This window comes from Plectropomus leopardus, chromosome 3 (assembly GCF_026936395.1).
Source record: "Plectropomus leopardus strain MGB_pleo_1.0 chromosome 3, ASM2693639v1, whole genome shotgun sequence".
NCBI lineage: Eukaryota > Metazoa > Chordata > Actinopteri > Perciformes > Serranidae > Plectropomus > Plectropomus leopardus.
In genome coordinates this window covers 19,489,669-19,509,128 of record NC_142178.1, presented here as the reverse complement: position 1 = coordinate 19,509,128, position 19,460 = coordinate 19,489,669, and the positions used below count along the sequence as shown (strand labels likewise).

The 19,460-nt window shown below is 40.0% G+C and overlaps 3 protein-coding genes across 3 annotated transcripts; 2 read left to right on the top strand and 1 right to left on the bottom strand.

Annotated features, from left to right (window-relative positions):
* Positions 1 to 1,265: 1,265 nt before the first annotated feature.
* arpc1a (actin related protein 2/3 complex, subunit 1A) lies at positions 1,266 to 13,762 on the bottom strand. Its single transcript, XM_042485193.2, has 11 exons — positions 13,318 to 13,762; positions 12,599 to 12,692; positions 8,938 to 9,042; positions 8,496 to 8,718; positions 7,710 to 7,817; positions 7,462 to 7,565; positions 7,260 to 7,368; positions 5,456 to 5,531; positions 5,171 to 5,364; positions 2,212 to 2,302; positions 1,266 to 2,109 (listed from the first exon to the last, which is right to left on the bottom strand). Exons 2-11 carry the CDS (start codon positions 12,660 to 12,662, stop codon positions 2,071 to 2,073), a joined length of 1,113 nt encoding a protein of 370 aa, XP_042341127.1. The 5' UTR covers positions 12,663 to 12,692; positions 13,318 to 13,762; the 3' UTR covers positions 1,266 to 2,070.
* Positions 13,763 to 14,949: 1,187 nt separating this feature from the next.
* On the top strand, positions 14,950 to 16,770 carry LOC121942608 (lipopolysaccharide-induced tumor necrosis factor-alpha factor homolog). The gene is made up of 4 exons (XM_042485863.2): positions 14,950 to 15,146; positions 15,232 to 15,366; positions 16,161 to 16,338; positions 16,443 to 16,770. Exons 1-4 carry the CDS (start codon positions 15,086 to 15,088, stop codon positions 16,558 to 16,560), a joined length of 492 nt encoding a protein of 163 aa, XP_042341797.1. The 5' UTR covers positions 14,950 to 15,085; the 3' UTR covers positions 16,561 to 16,770.
* A 1,174-nt stretch (positions 16,771 to 17,944) lies between these two features.
* Positions 17,945 to 18,910, top strand: LOC148189977 (uncharacterized). Its single transcript, XM_088075829.1, has one exon. It carries the CDS (start codon positions 17,945 to 17,947, stop codon positions 18,908 to 18,910), a length of 966 nt encoding a protein of 321 aa, XP_087931955.1.
* The last annotated feature ends 550 nt before the right edge of the window (positions 18,911 to 19,460 follow it).

The following is a 19,460-nucleotide window of genomic DNA, read 5'->3' as shown; positions in this document are numbered from 1 at the left end:
AAGTTCACAACCATAGATTTGCTCAAGCTTTTTCATGCATTTTGAGTTCCTTATTTTTAGCAGTTCAGATATCCCAACATCAAGTTTTCACGCTTTCCCCTGAAAGATCGGCTCACTTTTACTCTGGAAATTTTAAATCAAGTCATGGATGTTGTCTTAGATGACACACTTTTCTGTCTGTGCTGATGTCAAATTTTCCTCAGTGCTCATTATTTCCATTTGGGGCTAAGAGGAAGATTTAAGAACTGACTGTGAAAATCTAAAGCTAAAATAAAAAAGCCTAAAACTTAACTGTTTTGTTTGTAATGGGTTTCTACAATGCCTATGTTTTTTTATTTATCTTTTTTTCCCAATTGGAAACTTTAATAAGGACCTAAAATGGACCCGAGAGGCCCTAATTCCACACCCAGACCTCACTTTTATTTAATTTTGGTTATCAATTCTTTCTTTTTTTTACATTTCACCATGATCCTGGGACTTCTTAAATAATTTCCATGTAAATCTAATAAGAAGAAAGTTAGAAGAAAGTTACATGTAAAAGGAGGTAGAAACCTTGATAATGAAACGAATATGGGAATTGTGGGAATGCATCATGAATTATATGATCATAAATTATAATAATAAATTATATATAAGCATCATTACTGTTTGTATAAATGTCGGTCAAAGGACAACTTGGGTAAAAAATGAATTATCTCAGTAACTATTAGCTCAATTACTATTATTTTTTTTAACACATTAAAGGCACATATTCATCTAGAGATTAAATTGTGCTGTGTTCAAATGGAGCTTGAGTTTGTGTTTGTGATTTAGGAAGTTGTGAACTCGGAGCTCTCTGAAAACTTCTGTTTTTTAAGATGGTGAATACCACAGTTCACACGGACTCTTCTGGTGAACACGGTAAACTCCAGCCTCGCCTGTAGTAAACTCTATTTCTGCCATTAGATGCCCCAAAATCCTACACAGTGGACTTTAAAAGCGTAGCCGTACCAATGTACAGCCTTAGAGATCAGAGCATGGCTGTGGAGGTTTAGAGGGTTTCTTCCCCAGCTACCTCCTTGTGTAATTTAAGCCATTCTGCACACACTGATTTTCATCTCACGTTTCAGGAACCAAACCTTGCTAACGGGGACTCTGAATCTGAGCCCTCCACGCCAAAGAACTTACACAAAAGCATAACTAAGGAGTGCAGATTAGAAAAACAAAAAACAAAACTAGTAGCTCCGCTAAGTGCATCTACAAGACAAAGGAAGAGAACAGTCGTGTGAGTTGTGTACTGTAAATGTACTTCATCTTTATTTCATGTCTACCTCATGATCAGTTACATAGAAATCCTCCATCTGGTGTGGTTTTAGTGTAGAAGCTACAGAGCCTAGTGCTGGCCAGCCGTGACTCCGTACAGAGTGTAGACAGCTGCTTTCTCTCTCCACCATCAGATCCTTTACGGCTCTGTGCCGCCAACCAGCAGCATGACCTCAGAATATCAATAACCCGGGTCCTAATCGAAACAATGACTTCACCTGCTGGAGAATATTTACTAATCTCCAGGAAGCAAAGCATCACGTCCTCCGTTCTACTAAACACTGATATTCAGAGATCATGTTACGGTTGATCTGAGGTGGAATACAGTCTGACTTTTGGATAAAACGCACCTTTTAGTGTTCAACTTTTGGTACAGGAGGTTAGAGAACATAAAAACACACATTTCACGTCACGTTTTAATACGTGTCAGAGGACCTTCCCACTTTGACACCTGGTTAACCTTCATTTAAAAACAAACAAACGAGAAAAAAAAATCAACAGTGATGTCACACGTCAGCTCAGTTTGTGTGTGTGCAGTGTATGTGTGTACTTTAGTGTGTGTGCGAGATTGTTTTCTCAGACACCCGCAAGAGTGTGTTATGGTCTGATCAGTGCTTCAGCAGACACTCGATTAGGTGGTCAGTAATGTGTGTTACTGGCTGCGTTGCAGGAGCGGAGGGGGTGAGGTGGAGAGGGGAGAGGAAGGGGAGGGGGGCGAGGGGGAGAAGTGAGGCCTGCTGCGTTTCTTCATTCATTTACAAGATTTCTTCACATGATGCGGAGACCCTGGATAGAAGCTTCTAGACTCTGAGGAAGTAATCACAGAAACATGGAGAGTTAGAGCATGGAGATCTGGGAAAACTACCCCATGAAGGGGATTTGAATGTGTGTGTGTGTGTGTGTTTGTACCTTAAAGTCCCAAATGGTCATTGCTCCATCAATGCCTGTGGTGCAGAACTTGCGACAATCCCTTTTGTCTCCTTCATAGATAGACACTTGGCTATGGACCAGACACCAAGATACATACAGACGGTTTTAAAAAGGTGAAGAAGATAAAATACGGAACAACATGATGATGATGGATTTTACTATATTGCCATGACTACAGTGTGATGACACTGATCCTTACTGGAAAAGTTTGACATTTTGGGAAATACATTAGTGGAGCAAAAAGGCACCGGGCCCAACCAACATACAGCAGTCATGTCGGGGCTATTTTTACACTTTAGTTTTTGTAGGGATTAAAAAGTGAGATAAAAGTTGTTATTCAATGTTGAGGTGCTGGTAGGCACATTTTTTTACATTTTGACTCGGCCTGTCATTATGACTACTTTTAGCGGATGATAAACACTGTCCCAGAAATCACTGGGTGAACAATATTCAAAGTCCATATACAATTTTTACCTATAAATTTCAATGCCTTCTCTTCTGGCATTTCTTGAAACATCTGTGTGTAACATTATACAATAAATACCAATAAAAATCCATGATAAAATGCATCAGTCAGTTACCGAAAATGAGGAGCCAGTCAGAAAAGCACATACACTGTATCTGAGCACTTGAGTTCCCTGTATGCAAATTTGGGAGCCAGCTGGCTGTTGTGGAAACAGTTACCAGGAAAACATTAGTGAGAATTAGCCACCTTTAGCGCCCATAGTACCTCTGCAGCTGGTCACAGCAGTAAAAGTACCAGTAACGGGAGTTGATTCATGCCTTATACTTGTCCAAGTGTAGCCACACATTAATAGATTGGCATTTTCCTGGCATTACGTGAATTTACATCTGGACTACAGAGAAGCAGCAACTCAGTTAAGAGTATGACATTACTCACGCAGAGAACAAGGAAACGTCAAGTGACATGTTTGATCTGCCCGAACATTGATACCACATATACAGGATATACACTCTGTTTTACAGTTACTCACAAAGCAAATTTCCATGACTTTTCTATAACTTTCTAGGTTTATTTCTGTTTCTGTTTTTTTTCATGCCTGAAAATTTCCATTTTTTAAATTCCATGACATTTCCAGGTTTTTCATGATCATATGAACCCTGGATATTAATGTCATTTTAGGACCTTTTTATGCCACTGACATAAAGATCATGTAATAGTGGAATACTGCAGGTACACAATACAAGAACTTTTAATTCTTAATAATAATCAAACATTGCAACTGGAATGTGAAAAAATGAGTAGAGTATCCTAAATAAATAAAAACAAATAAATGTGTGTGTCTGAAGTAGCTGATCCCTGCACGACAAAGAGCCGACGAGATTCAATGAGTTTCAATTTTTCAATTTCCAAATTTTTTTGCTGACGCTGATAAATTGATAACGAAATTTTTTGAACAATTTGACCCCTGCTTCCCCCATAAAGCTAAACTAACCAGCTGCTGCCAGGAGCTTTATATTTATTGTTCAGATATAAAAGTGAAATTTTGCTTCTCAACCAAACTGAGCTTGTTTCCCAAAATGCCCAACTAATCCTTAAAATAAAATCTACTTAGTCGAGTCCCTACAATAAACAATAGTACCAAAGTTAAGATGAAATTTAAAAATCCAAGAACAAGACCTTTGATAAATGACATGCAGGAAAGAAAATGGTTGCTTTCTCACAAACACAACAAGCTGAACAGATGTAATTATTTTCAGTGCTTGACATCAAATAGACTCCAGCAGCACATTATGGCTGCACATAATAATGTAGCAGTTTCAGCGCAAACAATCATCAGCTCAAGTTACACAAGCGTAAATGTAGGTCGACAACTACTTAACCAAACTGTTTTAAAGAGTTGAGACAGTAAACTCAATGTAATGTGCACATTCTGGTGATAACTGTTGACTTTTGTAGGCAGAGGCAACATACTTTTCAAAAAATAATGTGGTACATGCTGTAGTTTGACCCCATGTGTTTGTGGCAGAGCCAGTTTATCTTTGTATTAATGAAGACTGAGAATAATAACGATAATAATACGACTGACATATTAGCTGCAAAGCTCCACTGAGCTTCCAGTATCGCTCACAGCCAATACTTTTGTTACATAATGTTACCTCTATTCTCGGGTCAGAAACCAACAGTTGGCAGTTTGCTTGGTGCTCCAAGCTAAAATGAATACAGTCTTTATAAAACAGCTCTGCAATAAATCCTAGCATTTGTAGAGATAATCTTAGAGAGGTGTGTATTCAACCGTTTGGTTTTTTTAAAGTCTGGTGTTGTTCAGTTGTATTGAGTTATACTGAGAGGTGTTTCTGATATGTAGTCTCCAATAGTGTTGGGGAGTAACACATTTCATGTCATTAAATTACAAAAAGATAGTGTTCTTGATAAAAACATTATATGTATAATAGAAGATTTATTTTATAACGAACTATTTCCGAACATTTTTCAGCTTATTGCCCAGTTATTAGTTATTAAAATAGTAACATTTGTTATTGCATTTGAGCAGGTGAACCAGTAATCTGTAACCTAGTACATTTCAAAAGTAACCTTCAAGACTCATTGAGAAAAAAATATTGCAAACAACTCTCAGCTGAACCTTTAAAAGTGACCACACTCGATCCTTATGGTTTTCTTTATTACTGAAAACTGGAAACATTAAAATTGCTTCTGTTTACTCCTCCTGTGCTTACGCACAAAGACAAACTCTTGTGATGCCAACAACTAAAAAGTGCAATAACACACTTGACTAATTTACAAAATCTAAAACTACTCCATCTTTGAATAAGTTCTATCGACTCACGTGTCATCAAAAGCTGAACACTTTTTAACATGTGTGAGTATCTAAATTGAAGATGAAAACTGTTGTAAAGGCGTTTTTAGATCATTTAAACATCCTGCCTTTCACTGACTCCAGAGAGTGTGACTCACGTGATGCTGTTCTGGTGCAGTGTGTCCAGGGCAGTGTTGCGGTCCTCGGTGGTGGCTCTCTTGTCCATGTTCCTGAAGCGCTCCATGGCGGAGATGTTCCTCTGGATACTCTGCTTCGGGAGGTCGAGCTTTGACACAAATGTCAGCGTTCCACCATCGTCGCAACGGAACAGCATGGGACAACAGTCATGGCCCTGAAGACGCAGACAACAGTCATTTAAAATCATACTGTAAATCTTTACTTAATGTATATTTGTGCATGGAACACATATAATTGATTCTTACCGCAGCTACTAGACTGTTCTCTGAAACAAAAATGACACTGAGGAGAGGAAGGTACTCCGTCTTCAGCTGTGAGGGACTAAACACACACAAATTGTCATCTTGAGAATCAACTGGTTTAATTGTACATAAAAGGAAAGATTAAACAGGCAACATACTACAAACAAATTCAAAAATGCTGTGTTTTCACATAAATGACTGTTTTTATCATCAAAAACTGGGCTTTGATGGCTGCAGTGTGTGCAGGTCTCCAGGCAGAACGTGTCTCTTCCACACACCCCCTCAATTCATATCACCTGCAATTTGTTGACAACAGCATGCTCTTATGTAAGAGTCCGTTTACCTTTCGCACCTTACTGGCACGGTGACTAGACGATCTCATTTCAAATCATGGTTTATGTACAGTGGCCAATAATATATGTGGTAAAAACAAAAAACACTGCATTCATTTAGCGAATGTTTTTTTTTTTTTAATGTGATGGATTGCTTTTTCACATGATGAATGCGTGGGAGAAGATTTTAATTCCATGAGAGGGCTTTGTCATTTTTTGGAGCTCATGAAACCGCTTGGGCTGCCTTCATCTGCCTATCTACACACATCTGTTGCTTGACAAGAAAAATCTCTCCTTCCTATCTCCCTGTTTGGTTTAGAGGGTGAATATTTTCTGTTTTTTTTTTATTTTTAGTTGCTGTGAAAACAAAATGGGTACCAGATCCAGTCCTTAATCAACTACTTTATCTTGCATTAGTAGCTGAAACTTTACAGTCACCACCCATGTCAAAACTTTTAGACTTATACTGCCTGCATTTCCAATATCGTCTCCTTCACTGCAACTCCGGTGATTGTACCGGCAGTCGCACACCCTGAAGTATTTGAGAAAAACAATGCCGACTTCTATTTAATGATAAAATGGTAAATATGGTGGTAAATGCATCACTTCTGACTTATCTATCTCATTGCATGTAGTTTACGAAAAAATCTTAATCAAACAAATTATTCCAGACAGCAATTCTTTTTAATTCAAGGTATTTTGTGGAGTTTCTGACCTCTAGTAGCCCTGTGGGGCCTGTTTTGTTTATCTCATGCATGAGCGTCCACACGGATGACACGGTGCACATTCCTGACAATGGTCTGACAATACCACACTGATCAACAGGTGGCAGTAAGATGCCAAAAAATGCTTGTGGAGGACAGCAAGCTAGTAAACACTGATGTAAAGAGCGCATCATTCAAAATACCAATTCACTGTGTTGAAATTTAGATTTGCAAATGTTTTATGAGAAAGGAGATACACTCTATACGTTTATTAGACCTCAAGGATATATGTGTATACGTGTTTAGGCGAGTGACACTGAATGCAAACACAACATTTGTTTCTTTACTGGCAGGCTCCATGGGCACGTGTAAGGTGAGGAACCCCAAATAAAAAAGTTACATTAACTTTTTTTCATGAATGGTCCATTTTGGGCTACTCTGCTTCCGTGTCTTTTTTCAGACTAGTGGAAAGAAAACATCCAAATGCACATATGGTGTTTAATTTTTTTTCTGAAAAATGTATGCAAAGAGAAAAATCAGTGCATATTTAATTAAATAATGCCTAATTTGCATGATTAAATATACAATTTAAAAAAAAACTTGCAATAAAAAAAAATACATAAGGTACATAATCAACAGGGGAAGTTTCATGGTGGTATCTATTAGTTTAAAAAAAAAAATGCTATTCACCTGGGGTGTCTCCCTTTAATCTGAAAAACCTGGTGGTTACATCCATAAGTAGGATCCCTCTACGGGTTAAAACAAACATACCTGGCAGTCTTTGAGCTGTCCACCACAGTGACAGTGCTGTCATGGCTGACCCAGGCCAGGCGGTTACCAGAGGCTGAGAAAGAGACAGAGTGGACCCAACCCCCTCCACCTAACACACACAAAGAGAAAAAAGGCAGCTCTGGTTTAGTTCAAAGGGTTGCTGTTTTTTCCCAACATACAGTACAAAGACACAGATACAGACCCGCTCCTCCAAATTCTGCTAGCACAGCCCCAAATGGCATCTTGCTGCCCCAGGGTGTGGGGCCTGGTTTCTCTTCCACCTCCTTAATGTAGGCTGAGAACACCCTGGAGGCCAGAGAGGGAGGGTGGGGAGAGTAAAAAGAAAAACAGAACAGAAAGCAAGAGAGCGAGTGAGGACGTTGGCGGGTTTTCAATCATTTAATCATCATCTCTTGTCCTATAAGAATTTTCACTGTTGACATCGTTCACCTGCATTTGAAGTCGCAGGATCCAGCAGCCAGCAGGATGTTGTTGGGATGCCAGTCCAGACTGAGGATGGTGGAGCGGATTGGCTTCTTGATGTGCTTGCTCACCCACCTGGAGGATTTGAAAAAAACCCAGACATCCTTGATGATTATATGTAAATTACTTAAATCAATCTGATCCAGCTATGCGATGTTTCAAACGGGAACAATGACTGCAATGACTCATGAGTTAAGTTCAGCAAAACTGAGCTGTTACTGTCTGTTCTCAGTTTAACACAACACATCCGTGTGCCAAAAACCAAAAATGAAGATGAATAAACAGGCTGCCCTGGTTTGACAGACGGAGAGACTTATAACATTTTTAAAAAATGAATAAATCAGCAAAGTGAATCAGAACAGAGTGACGCAGGGCAGGAGAGAAGGAACTTTCAAGCCTCTGACTGGATCTTTATCGTTCATTTAGAAACTCAATACCTTGGTTTTAAATCAGATGACAACAAACAGGTACAGATAAATTGCCACATGTGCCTAAGGGGTTGTTGCTGTGTGCAAATGTAGCAGTAAATTTAACTGCAACTTTTTTCACGTGAGGAGGAAAATATCATTACAGCTGTGCTGAAACAACAGATCTATGGTGGCCTAAGACTCTTCCACAGTACTGTACCTTTAATTAAAACATTAAGCGAGATAATCAAAAATATAAATTTTTCCATAAACTTGTGCCTATTGTTGTATGCAAATTCAACAGATACGTTTCAGCAAATACTCATGATTGAACAAATGCTCTCACCAGTCATTCTCAGACTCAAAGTAGCAGACAGAGATGAGTCGAGCGCCACTACCAACTGCAAACTTGTTCTCCAATGGAGACCACTTGACGAAGGTGGCGGCTCGGTTGATCCTGAGGATGACCAGTGTGGGCTTCCATACCCCCTCCTTCTGAGACCACACGTAGGCATTACGGTCTGCTCCACATGTCACTATACGGTCACTTTTGGGAGCCCAGTCGATACCTAAAACACAAACAAAGAGGAGCTGTGTAATTACAGGCTGACTGTTGCAACAGTCATGAATTAAGGTATGACAGCAGCACACTCAAGAGCTGAATCAGCTTTTATACAGACAGATCATTTAGAATCAGACAGGCGTTGACTTGTGTTAATGACAGCTCCAGACACGTTTGTTTGTTTGTTTGTCATAGCAACACAGCATTATGCAGTCTGATTAATTACCTGTTATGTGTCCATTGTGCTCCTTCAGCTCATGAGTCTTAACCCACTGGTTGCCACTCTTCTTGTAGATATGGACTTCATGGTTATTTGGACTGATGGCAATTTCTGCAGAAAAAAAAGATTAAAACCAGCAGGTTAAAGGGACAGTTTGGACTTTTTTTAAGTGGAGTTGTATGAGGTACTCGTCCAAAGTCAATGAAATTCATTCAGTGGATGGCAGCTGGTGTGCAGCCAGTTTAGAGATGCAGGCTGGAGTCCTACACGAAGCTAAGCAGTGTACTGCTGTGGATGGGGTCAGCAACAAAACATATTTTGGCTACCTAAACAATTCTGTATCTGTTTAAGTCTACGTTACATTTAGAGTTTTTTCAATGCCTCACCTTAATGTCAGTCTGTTTCAAAGGGGAAGCTGTAACACTTTCAGTCACTCATCTGTGCTCTCTTGAAAGCCACCAGACTCCATCATGAAAAACGGTAATATTTGCTCGCTGAACGCAGGAGCTGCTGGTCTACCGCTACTTCGATCAGTCAGTTAGTTTGTATTATTCTGTGACTTGGTGACTCTGAACTAACCACGTTAAACAGCAAAGTCATACGATGATCAACACGTAGACCAGCATCTTGTGTTCAGCAATGTTAAATCAATTTTTCGCAATTAAGTCTGGCTTTGAAGATAGCCATATAACAGCTTGATTTTTCTGTTGGAAATCACTGTCTGGCAGCAAGGTAAAGCAGTGAAAATATACTAAAAAATACAGCATATTCTTAAAATGATATTGATTTTAGTGGGTGGGATTTTTTTTTTTAGGTGGCTAGAAATGTTTTGCAAAGTGGAAACTAAGCCAAACACGGAAATTAAGCTGTACATTGCTTAGTTTTCATGTCTAACTCTCCAAACTGGGACATGCAGACAGCTATCTACAGTGTGCAATACACTGACTAAGCAGCCCATACAACCCCACTTAAAAAATCTGAAATATCCCTTTAACAGGATGGAAGAACAGATGAACAAGCCAGACCAGTTTCTGGTATGCACCAAATACTAAGCTGGACAACTCAATGTAAAACTTCACAAATCCTTAAAACAAACAGTGGGACAATGTTGTTTTTGAGACTAAAGTTGCACTTCTGTTCACATTTTCAAGTCTTGTACAGCCATTATGGCTCTCCTCACTGATTTATATAATAATAATAATAATAATAATAATAATAATAATAATAATAATAATAATAATAATAATAATAACTGTGGTTGTATAGCAAAGTTCATAAAGCAAGTGCTACTCAAAGAGCTTTACATGATACAAGGAGAAAATACAGATTACAGAATGTGAGATAAAGTAAATGAGATACAAATGCACAGACATACATGCATATTAAAATGCAAATAAGGGTTGATCCCAATAAACTACATAAAAGCTACATAAATGTATGTCTAGAAAGACAGGTTTTAAGATTTTGTTTTAATCTCTCACCCTCCTCTAGAAAGCTATTCCAGAAACAAGAGCCAATGACACAGAACGCAGCATCAACGTACTTTTTTAATTTTACTCTGCTAATATTAGTAGACCAGAGGTAGAGGATCTAAGGGATCTAGTAGGAATGTATCTGACCAACATATCAGACAGGATATATAGACAGGAGTCAGTCCATTAACGGTTCCAAAATCTTAAAGCAAAATCTAAAAATGAACAGGAAGCCAATGAAGAGCATCCAAGTATGTGTTCTCGACATCTAGCCTGGATGAGCAGCCCAGGGTTAGAAATTAACTTCTTTGTCCCCGTCACCATGGCTGGTGGAGTGCAAAATCTACCAGCCACTCAACAGTCTGCTATTGTTTCTTTGTTTTTGGTTGGTGAGTGAAGCAAATCTAGTTGGCACTTGCATATTTTACAAGCATTTGACTCGTGGCTGGTGTTAATTTCCAACCCTGGAGTAGACATGCTGCTGCATTTTGGATCATCTGAAGTTAAAAAAAAAAAAAAAAAAAGATTTCTCTGAGATCCTGAGAACAAGGCACGACAGTAGTCTGCACAATACAGTAATATAATGACACCCTGTCCACCTTCAAATCCTGTTTAAAAACACCCCCTTTCAAGCTGGCATACTCGCTCTGATTTTTTGGTGACACATACATCTCGATTTGCAGTGATGAGTTCATTAGATGATTTTATACCTAGCTTTTTATGACAATGATTTTGTCAAGTTATTATATTAATTTACCTTAAAACTTAAAATATAAGCTTAGTCCCAGTTAGAGACCCAGTCCCTTTTACTAGCCTGGTGAGTTCACACATTTTGACAAATATAGGCCTGTCTCATTTAGAGGCCCAGTCTAGTTGCCATGCAGTTCATTTTAATAGAAGTTATTTGGTTGATTAAAACCGGGTTGTTCCCCACTGGAGCTTAGTTTGCTGCTTAGATTGCACATACAAATATAGATATTTAAACTTTTGCCATTGCGGACATGTTACATACATAGTTAGCTTGGTAAGACTCTCTCAGTTCTATCATTCAGTTCATTTTACTGAAACCTTGAGCACCAAAGAAGACAAAAATGCCACTATAGTAAACAAGAGAGATGCAAAAAAGAGGTTTAAATACACATTTTGATTGTATTTCCAAATTTGTTGAGCAACAGTTTTGTGTGAGAATTAAAAACCTGTCCCATATCGACGTCTGTCCCAAATATAAGCCTGCTGAAGTCAGTGGTTTAAGCAAACAATATCCCAGGCTATTGTTTGAAGTTTTATGGTATTACTGCTTATTAATGATTGTTTGACTTTATGTTCTACAGATGCATTGCTGCTTGTATTTAACTGTGTCTTATATGGTGTCCTTGATTGATTTGAAAGGCGCCTATAAATACAATGGGTTATTAATATTATTAATATTAATATTATTTAGTCCAGTCTGCTAAGGGTAAAAGCATGAACAGGTTCTTCAGCGTCCACTTTATCTTGAAGAAGCAGCACACAAGCAACATTTCTGAGATTGGAAAATGCATTTACATCTAATTTTAACTACTGAGAGAAGTCTTACAGAGTTACACTGCACCCGAGAATAATGACTGGGGGTCAACTGATAATGTTTTTTCAAGGCCAATAATGATGCCAATTATCAGTAGTTAATGAGACAGATAACCCATATTTGAAACTGATATGCAGTTAAAATAAAAATTAAAATCTCTGCCAATATCTATAATCCGGATTATAACAATCTCCAACACAAAACTTTGTTTAAATGCCTTTAGCAAATGTTTTGTCAAAACTAAAACGGTCAACATCACAAAGTTGATCAATATGAAAAAAAATGAATAAATCAAAATAACTCCCTGGGGTTTTACAAAGTAAAAGTTCCTCACATGCTGGCACATTCTTTTTGCTTTATTATTAATTAATTTCATTAGCGATCATTAAAATAAAATGCCGATACAGTTAATCGGCAAAATGCCTTATATCGGCCCCAATAATGGAACAGGCCGATGTTCTGTCACCCCCTAATAATGACAATACAGATCACTCATTCATTCATGACTGTAAACCATTGTCTTTTGTTTTCAAACGCATCGCCCAACATGTAACTCCATATCTTTTTCGGCATGAAGTATACAAGTTGATGATGGTACACTCAGATTAGGGAGGAAGTATTAGATCCTTACGTGTCCTGTCGCGGTTCCACGCGTGACAGGTGATGGGTTCCAACAGAAACTGATGAAGGGACATCTTGTCTGGGTGTGGTCCTTAAGTGGAACTCTGCGAAGTCACACAACAAAACTTAGTTTAACGACTGGCCCCTAACAAAACCCACAGCCAGCAGCTGAGCTGAACTTTGCCTCTGAGTGCTTTACAGCTCCTCAGATGACAGCGTATTTTAAAAGTTAGCGTCAACACTTCTCAGCTCGGACAACTCTGAACTTTATTGCACCGGATTCCATTTGTTAGCTTTGGCACATTAGCTGAACCCGGTCAAAACACCGAAAGGCTGCCTCAACTAGCCAATGCTGGCTAAAATAACAAGCTAACATAACCATGGCATGCCAAGTTAAACACTTTTGTGAGCTGGAGTTGACTTGTTTAGCTAGCCACTATCATATTTCAATGACTAGGTTAGTTGCTTCGCTCGGTAAATCGTTCACGTTATCAAAATATTCTCAACGCTGCTAGCGAGTAAATGAAAATGCTAGCTAACAGTTCGCCGGTGTTAAACAGGCCTGACAATCAGATAACTCATTTTGAGGGATATATGGACGCGTTGCTATCCACACGTTTACCAAAAGGCCTCCCTTTTCTATGCCAGACCCCGGTTTTTCCTCAAAGAGATGCCTTTACTCCCGACGCTAGCTAGCCGCACATTCCGCTAGCCCGCATGCTAACTCACCTCGTCAGTCCGGTTCTCCGAGTGAGCACCCTCGTTAGCCGGCGAGCTAAGTTACGCTAGCGGGGTAAAGGTTAGATCAGGAATGGACCTGAATTCGCGGACTCTGGTCAGTCGACACGAATTCGTCCAGGAATGTTGAGGGAATGTCAAGACGACCAGGAGGATACGACCGGGAGCATCCGGTGGCTAAGTCGGCAGCAAAACCCGTGGATGCCTGGCTGACAGCTAGCTTAGCCTCATCACGCTAGCTGTTACATTCAACTGAAAATCCTCGTTCACGTCGACGTCTCTCACACAAACTACGACCAGAGCGAAAGAGCTCCTCCGGTGGCTCAAATAGAAACGTACAAAGTGGCCGAACCGGTTACAAAACACCACCACCTAGTGCACGGCGTGGACAACATTCACATATAATTAGGCAGCGGCTGTGGCTGACCCACAGTGACAGTCGGTCCCGAGTGACTAAACTGAGAGAAGACAGGAGCTGAAAAGCTGCGTACTTGCTAATATGGAGCCATGCACCACTAAGGGACTGTACTTTATTTATCAGGGTAGTGTGGCTGTGATGTGACTTCTTTATCTTTAAAGTCCTGCTAACCTGTTAAAACCTGAGCAAATTGGCTTGATTTCTTTCAAAAGCATGGATGAAGGCCATATGCAACAACAACAATGATCTAAAAACTAGCAAAAATTAATTAAAAGAACAATTAAAAATACCTTAAAATTAGTAAAATAAACAAATACATATTTTGAATTAAAAAAATATGTTATCATGATAATTACTTAATTGTTCTGAGAACACCTAGGCACTTAACCTGACTCTTCTCCTCTTTGCCCTTTGGGGTAGATTAAGTCAGATGGTCCAAAACCCAGCACCTAATGATCATCTAGCACTGACACTGAGTTGTGTGATGTTGTATGTTGATTGTCATCGTAAGTAATGATACTGAGATTGTTGAATCTCAGATGCTGAGATAGCTAATGGTTATTACTTTGGTTTCCAAAAAAAAAGGGGGGGGGGGGTGCGGCACTTCTTCTGCCACTAGTCGGCAATACCTGTGAACAAACACACCTGAAGCACTGTTTGCACTTACTAAGGGTTTTTTCCTTAAGTCTAAATTCTTGCTTGTGTTGTACGTCGCTTTGGATAAAAGCGTCTGCTAAATGAAATTGTAGAATTGTAGAATTACAAATTAATATTGTCTTCTCTCTCTTTATATTGTTTTTCCCTGGACAATTTTGTAAATCTACAAATTTCTTGCAATTTGTATCGTTTCATTGCCCTCACCGAGTGTTTGAAAGAAATCGCACCAATTTGCTCAGGGTTCAACGGTTTCAATACTTGTGACAGGCATCTAAATGCAGCACAACAAAAGTGATGTCGATCCAGGTTTCAAAGGGTTAACTTTTCTCCTGTGCACGTGTCATTTAATAGCATTTTCTTGGCAACAGTGCCCACGTAAACCATATCAAATAAGGGGGGAGGGTAATGAAATGAAGAGACCTCAAAATGATGCAAACAATCTGCAGTAAATGTAAGCAAGGTAACCATGTAGTACAACTTAAAAAAACCCACCCAAATCAGTTCAGCCTCATTTTGAAGCTCATTTTGCTACTGCCTTGTGGGTAATAGGTTCTTAAACCAATCAGAGGAGATCTCAGTTAGTATCTCTGCATGCAGCTGGTAGACCTCCAGATGACCTGCTTCTGGCTGCAAACACCAAAACACATTCACTCTCTTTTCTGTGGTACGCCACCAAATTGTTAAATGGAGTCATTATCAGCAGTGGATGAGCCGTTTCCAACACCTCCACCGTACTTCTTACCAGGTAAAATACTCTCTCAACTTGGGTGGTTTGCAGGGCCTGAATTTCTCAGTTTCACAAAAACCCTGCCTGTATTCGTGTTTTACAGATGAAAGTAAATCAGGGCAAGATGCGAGGATCTACCATATTCACTCACCTTTCAGCCCTCCACCACCTCCTCCTCCGTCATTCTCCTTTTCTCCTGCAGTCGGCTGCTTCGGCCAGAATCACACACCTCTCACAGGTACATCCTCACCTCACGTCTGCCTCCATTTTGAGTGTGGAGCAGCCCCGAATGTCACATTTTCTTGGTTCACAATTAAGTGAAGTTGTTAAGTGCAACTTTTCTGTAAGATTATTTTAAGTACAGAAGTGTTCATTAATTATTTGTATTGTCTAAAACTGTCTAAAGGGTGTAAATCATGAGTGTGAAGCGACTTAAACATACAGATTTAATTCCTCTGGTAGTTTTGCTATTTAACGGAAAAACAAAGAGAGAAAATCTCACTGTTGTAATGCTTAAAAACTGTGTTTTTTCACCCCCCTCATGTCTTCCAAAAGCAAAAGTTTGTTGCTCTCTATAGTTAGTCAGCTGCTTAATTGGAGATCACTAAATTCTGATCTGCAGAAAAGCTAATCAGCAGGAGCTCTTTGGCTGTGCCCACTGGCTTCTCAGAAGTGAGACAAGTCTGAGGACAGATAAAAATATAGAGTTGAGACTTATATTTGATCACTGAGACAACATTCTGAAAGTGTGCAAGCGAATTAATAAGCAAATCAGTTTTTTTCCGACTGTTATCTCAAAAGTGTATTATTTCAGACAAATAAAGATCAGTGCAGTGAGAGGGGACAAAAAGCATTTTAAAATCTTAAATTATGAGGTGCTGAGGACGAGTGTGATGGGTCTCAGGAGATGTATTTAAAAAGTATAAGAAAGTGGTCAAAATCTCACATTGATGTGAAATTGAGCTCAGATGCGTCTGAGAGACAAAGGCTGCACAAAGATGAGAACTTCTTTTGAATTTTCTTTTCCTCTAGTGTCTGCTCTTCCTCCTCAAACTACTCCCAGGCCAAAGTTTGTGAGTTATGAAACGGTGCTCTATCGCTCTCCAGCTCTGACAACATGCCCGTCCTGTCAGACTCAAGTCACCACACAAGTCACCTATCAAGTCGGTAGACACGCGTGGCTCATGTGTCTTGTGTTTGTGTTATGCGGGTGAGGAGAGACTCATTCGAACACTTACATCTGGTAATCTAATTTACCCAGCATCAATCTATCAGACACATTCAAAAGACTGATGTGTATATTCTGTCTCACAGGTTGGTGTTTGGATGCTGCTTGATTCCATTTTTTGTGAAATATTTCAAGGACGCCTATCACACATGTCCTCGCTGTCGACGGGTCCTCCATGTACAAAGGAAGACGTGCTGTGAATGAACACACATAAGATTAACTACCAGAAGCTGAATCCGATGTGTTTTTTCACTTTTACAGAGTTTAAATTGCACTTAAATGTACAATTATGTATGAATGTATAATATATAAGAAGACTTGCTTTTTCCTGTCATGTAGACTTTGGAGATTTTTAACATATTTTAATCATGTTTTGTAACAAAATTAAGTCAAATAAATGATTTCTGTGGTAAATGTGTCCCCGTGTTTTCTGACTTATAAAATAAGAGCACACAACTGGAAAAAAATCCTGAATTTGAACATAAACATTTTGTATATTTTGTGCCAATCAAAAAAAATACTGGAAATGAGCAAAAACAGATGAAAACTTGTTTATTTAAAGCTTTTACCCATCAGCTGATGTTCATGACATGCTGTTAAATGATGCGGAAAAAGCTATTGAGTGGACCTAGAACTATCTATCAGTTCGTAAAACTATATATTTGTAAGAGACTTTCCTGCTTAAAGGAACAGTGTGTAGGATTTAGTGTAATCTAGCGATGAGGATTGCAGATTGCAATCATTTGAAACTTTTCCCATGAACTCCCAGTAAAGATTCCAGAGTTCAGGAGGTTTTTACTGTGAACCGAATAATCTGCAGAGGTTTTCTCCTCTCCAAAACAAAACGACCCTATGATTTTAACTGGTAAAAACACTGAATAAAGCAGCGTCACGTTAAAAATCACTGTTTTTCCAATGCTGTTCAGGTTGTGCTGGAGGTGCTGCTAACTACAGTGGCTGAAACGGACATGCGAATGCCCCTATCTAGAGCCAGTGTTTGGTTTGTACGTTCTGGGCTACTTTAAAAACATTACACTGCAACATGGTGAACTCCATGGATGAGGACCAGCTCCCTATATAAGTGGCTCATTCTAAGGTAATGAAAACACAATAATTCTTATTTTCAGGTGATTATACACCTAAGAAAACATGCCTGCCGAAATGTCACCATAAATCCTACACACCGGACCTTTCATTTAGATGTGCTTTCCACTGATTTTACCATTACCAATACAGTACTCATTACACAGACCTCCCACTTTACTTTCACTCTAATCATCACCACATCCTGTGTGGATTAAGCTGGCATGTGCACTTGCACTGTGTGGAGTAAACGTGCCCTCGCTGACATGACACCAGGGGATTAGGAGTGTGGGTTTATTTTAGATCTTTGAGCCTCAGAGTAATGAGCATTTGAGATGCAGCAAACCCTCCATTCCCCTTGTCTGAGGTCGCACACGCCTTTTGCAGCGTGCCGTGCCACACCCTCCTGCTGCTCAGGTATAAGACGCTGTCACGATGTCGGCTGTTCCACGGTAGATGAACACTAGAGGATCCCAGCAGCAACTCACTGACTGCTGACCCCTGCATGGCCGAGGATGCATCAGAGTATCTCGCCTCTCCCAGTCAATCGATTTCCTCGTCGGTGTCTTCTTTTTTCCTCCAGAACTTCAAACGCAAAACTGAACTCCTGTCTTATTTGATCTTGTGTGTTGCTAAAATGCCATTTATACCACCTGTTTCGATTGCACGCTCTGTGTCAGGACTGACGGGGAAGGAGAGACCTATCAACAACATTTCACCCACAACTACTTTGACAAAGGTCCAAAGAGAGGACAAAGGCAGCTCAGTGAAGGAGCGACTGGCTTCGAACCTGAAGCAGCTGGGGAAGAAGAGCCAACCCAGGAGTCACCTGCCCACTGCCAAAGCAGTGTCAGGGACAGAGCTGCATGCAAAGAGGAGGGAGAGACTGCTGCCTTCATCACAGACTGACAGCTTTCCTGCCTCCAGCTCGAGTGAGTCCCTGTCTAAGACACAGCAGCACAAAATTGCGAGCAAGAGCTCTGTGAAGAGTGAACCAGAGGTGAAGACGAGGGCAAGGAATCAGGAGGAGGTCCGTTTCACACTGACTCTCACACCTGAGGCTGTTCTGCTGCTGCAGCGGAGGAATAGCGAGAGACGTCAACACTCAGCATCCAGAAATGCCGGAAGTGGAGGAGGTGTTTCTGGAAGCGGCTCTGATTCCAGACGCAGGAGGGAAAACGCCTCTAAAAGGCATCAGCCGGCTACACAGAGACACAGCACTCCAACCAGCAGAGCTGCTGCTAAAAACAACGCTGACGCTGAACTGGGAGACATAAGCTCGATTGTGAAAATTTCACTTCTGAACGAGCGACATAAGTATGATGATGTGGAGTATGAGGAAGAGGAGGATCATGGTGTGGATGAGCGGGTGGTGCTGAAGTGTACAGAGTGGCTGCGTGGGTTGGAAAACACACCGGTAACAGTGGGACACAGCCTGAGTAAGAGTGTAAGTGGTGTGAAAACTTTCTAAATGTGAACTGAGAGTTAACTGAGGTGTTGTCCTCCAACCTGAGAATGAACTGCAGATTCTGTTTATGCGATACCATTTGAAAATGTGCTTGTTCTGTGTTTCTCTTTTCTGGGCCTAGTCCTGCTTAGGTATTCATCCTTTGCTACAGTGTTGACGTTTTTACGAAACTGCAAGAGAATTTTGGCAAGTTCATGAGATGTTCTGTTCCTGCTGTTTTGTTTGATCCATTTTCCTCTCCAAGTCAGAGCAGAGGTAAAACCTAAGACATTCAAATTTTCTCTGCACATCTAAACATCTAAGAAGAAACCAGACTTTGCCAAAAGTTCACGCTTTAAAACTTGTTTTAAAGGTACAGTGTGCAAGATTTAAGGGGATTCAGCGGCATCTAGTGGCGGCTGAAACTTCACCCAGTTAGGACTCCATCAGTGTTGATTGTTCAGGAGGTTTTTTAGCAGGAGCCAAATTATCCATCTACAACAATCAGCTTGTCACAGGCTACTGTAGAAACATGGCGGTGCAACATGGCGCACTACATAAACGCAGACCCACT